Raw genomic sequence first — 3,486 nt, 5'->3', positions numbered from 1 at the left:
GGTTTGGTGTAGAAGGCTTCCAGCCGTACATGTTTGAGCCCTTGCCTCGCAACGCTGCCAGTTCTGTTAGCTCTACGCCTGCCGAAGACACAGACGTCCATCCCCGTGAACACTGGGACGCAACTCAATGGGAAAGGAAAGGATTCTGATTTCAACCATTGCGTATATTAGCTGTGACATATAAATCAAGATGCTATGACTGAAAAAATATGATTGATATATGATTGGCCGAATTTAGGTGTTCAGGCTGACGTAGAACTAACTGGCCTGCTGAAGATAATGAAAGAAAAACATATTTTAAGACATGATTTTTTTTTAAATAGAAATTTTCTAAATTTTGGGACAATATGTTCTGGTGAAGAGTACATTTATATACATGTTTAAGCCAGAATGATTTGACATTTAAATATGACTTCCCTATAACTTTAAAATTCCCAGCTTGCAAAGATCAGTGCAAATTGTTAGGGTTATAATGCTCTAATCTTTGGGCAGTATTTCCACTTTTGGTTTTGACATTTTTCTGCATTTTTTTCTTCTCACACACTAAAGAGCCCTTTTTTTTCACGTTTTATTACATTTTGTTTGTTTTTGCTTTGTTTACCGTCTGTTTGCTCTTGCTTAAAATAAAAGGTTTAAAATTTGAAATCAAAACTTTGAATAAGGATATCATCGCAATTTTATGTTCTCTATTTTTTTTTTTTGTAGGTCATAGTGTGATATATATGGTGTATCGCTATATAGCCCAAAGATAGGGCGATATTAGATTTTCTTCATATCCCCCAAGCCTATTTTAACGTTTAGCTGTACAGAGCAGAGTAATAAAGCCTTTCTAACTGGCTTTAAATGAAAATAAAAAGCAACAACACATAAAAGCGGGTACTTACTGAGGGTAGGCGAACTCTGGTGGTATTTCTGGTGCTGCTATCATTTCTGTAACATCTTCTGGTTAACGTCAACTTTACAACTGACTTGAGATTCTTCGCAAAAAAACAGATAGGGGGGGTTGCATGTGACCTGGGGAGTAGAAAAAGATTTCAAGAACCACTCAGTGTCATCGTAATAAATACCTCAAATAATACCATCAAACACATAGAAAACCATAACAAGATAACATCAAAGTCTCTGTGGGGAGCAAACAATTCATAGATGGGGGAGAAAAAAAAAAAGTTTCACATGGTAACAGGGGGCGGACACAAACGCTACTGTCATGCCTGCTGTTCTCCTATTGGCTGCAGCTTTCATCTTTGCTCTGGTTAGAGGAAAACGTCATACATGGAAGCTGAGGGTTTCATCCTCCATGACCAAATATGGCACTGTCCAGTCCGCCCATACATATGAAAACCAATCAAAGGACAGGATCAACATCAACAGGCCACAGAAAAAAAAAAGCATTGCATGATCTGAAGTAGAAATTCATGCACATCACATAGAGTGAGCAGAACTTTATATGTTTTGATTGTTGTAAGTAATAAATGCAAACGTTTCCTTAGATCTGAGAGGCACTGATGAGAAATGTGCTCAGTCCCGGGAGGGAAAACAAACCCCCCCATTAAGAGGGGTAAACTTATAAATATGTAGGTAAAAAAAAGATGTGAATTTAAAGAAATTATTGCAATAAAATAAAGCAATCCTGGTGTTTTACATCAACAAAGCTGCCCAACAAAGAATATGATTGTATAATATTAATGCTCAACATTAGCTTTAAAGAAGCACAGGTGTGAACGGAGGAAAACTGCCTTTAGGAGCATTTGTGTGACTTTATGAATCAATAGTTAAAGCAATATTTCTAAGGTGATGTTATTACGTGCGTTTCGCCCCGCTCGTGATGGGGTCCTACCTGACAAGCCCGCACGGTTCTCTGGGTGTAGACCGAAAAGTGGCGCCAAATCGGACAGCAGCGATTTATAAAGTTACAGAGAAGCGGCGGAGTCTCGTTTAGAAAACAGCGAAGCCGTGAAACCAAAGCCAGAATCAACCGAATCCGGAGCTGGTTTCCAAAACCCCGCCGGCTCGGTTCGCTCCCACCACGCCGCCGCCGCTGCGCTCTCCGTCGGCTGCTGTCAGAAATTGACGCCGGTGCGCCGCTGATGCTAGCGCCGCCAGCTAACCCACCGTCTCCGCGTCTTTTCCTCGACGTCAGCTAGTTGAGACCTGATGAACTGAGCATGCACGACTCGGCAAAACCTCACCGTTTGTTTACGATTAAACCCGAATGAACAAACATTAACCAAGTATTTTATCCAGATTAGCAATATAGAACATCGCTACGTCTATAAAACCAGATCATAACAACAAAACAACGTAAGCTCTACTGTAGTAGCCTGAGCTAAAATATAGAGCCATTACAGAATGACGCTAAATAGGTGTTTCTCTATGGGCATTAGATGCCTGGTGAGTGCATATCACACATAGACAAGTTTCCCTCTAATTAATAAAGTATAAACAGTCAAACAGGAAACAACAAGCTGAGAACAAGTATCGCTACTTAGCTAGGTTAGCAGCTAGCGCTAGCCTTACCTAAAAAAAACATCACGTCCTTGCGTCCTCCATCTTGCCTCGGGAGTTCCAGTACCGTATTGCATAAGCAGCAAACACTTTGTTTACAAATAAATAGCGGATTTGTGGACATGTAAGACAATTAAAGCGCCTCTTTATTTTTAAAATCGTTTAATTACAGCAGTTGTGCCGAAAATCGACCAAGCTAACCTGCTAGCGACCATATTAGCCGTGTACCGCGAGCTAGCGCAGCGACTGGGTTCAGGCAGACATCCGCGCTCTGGGCTCCTCCACAGCTAGCCTGGCTAGCAAAATACAAATCAACTAAGTTCCACATAGCTCTCCGCCATTTTACGGCTAACTTACCTTGTTGTACTGTGTTGTTGGGGCACAATCGTAACTTTTATTATTCCTAGACAGTTTCTCCCTCCAACCCGCTGGAAATCTGTTTAAAAAAGAGTTTAAAAGTCGCGGTCAGAGGCAGTTTCGGACGTTCTCACCCCGCTCGCTCCGTAGTTCGGTTTGTTGTTTCGACGACCTAGGAGGAGGAAATCCTGGTGCAGAGCTGCCACCTAGCGGCCACATCGAACCCGTTAGAAACAAAGCCGATGGCCTGACACCTAGTGGTTGCTGACAGGTACTGCATCTCGATCGTACGTGGCTGATAGAAAAAAAAAACTTTTGTCATAATATACAAAACCATATAAAAAAAAATACAGAGCGTGTATAAAAGACAAAATGTAGTTTTATACAGCTTTCATGATATTTCCATTTCTTAAAGTGCAGCAGTGATCAAATGTAAATAGTGTGGGAGAAAAAAAATGGTGCAAAAAATGAATTAATGTGGAAATTCAGAGAATTAATATACATGGTGCAAACATGCAGTATTTTGGTTTGGTGTTATCAGATAGGCAGGGGTCTTCAATGTTTTCCAGGCCAAGGACCCCCAACTGATGGTGAGATGGAGCGGGGACCCCCTAATTATATATA

General features: G+C 41.1%; 1 protein-coding gene across 1 annotated transcript in view; it reads right to left on the bottom strand.

Moving 5' to 3' along the window:
• LOC107089801 (cohesin subunit SA-2-like) overlaps positions 1-3,056 on the bottom strand; it is a 45,203-nt gene extending 42,147 nt beyond the window's left edge. Inside the window, exons 1-2 of the mRNA XM_015382777.1 lie at positions 2,863-3,056; positions 885-1,014 (exon numbers count right to left, since the gene is read on the bottom strand). Of these exons, the coding sequence (XP_015238263.1) occupies positions 885-928 (44 nt within the window). The 5' untranslated portion in view covers positions 929-1,014; positions 2,863-3,056. The remainder of the gene's footprint in view (positions 1-884; positions 1,015-2,862) is intronic.
• Between the last annotated feature and the right edge of the window lie 430 nt (positions 3,057-3,486).

The sequence above is a fragment of the Cyprinodon variegatus genome, unplaced genomic scaffold, assembly GCF_000732505.1.
Source record: "Cyprinodon variegatus isolate N-32 unplaced genomic scaffold, C_variegatus-1.0 Scaffold13, whole genome shotgun sequence".
Taxonomy (NCBI): Eukaryota; Metazoa; Chordata; class Actinopteri; order Cyprinodontiformes; family Cyprinodontidae; genus Cyprinodon; species Cyprinodon variegatus.
The sequence above is the reverse complement of the archived record's forward strand: the minus strand, read 5'-3'. Positions and strand labels throughout refer to the sequence as shown.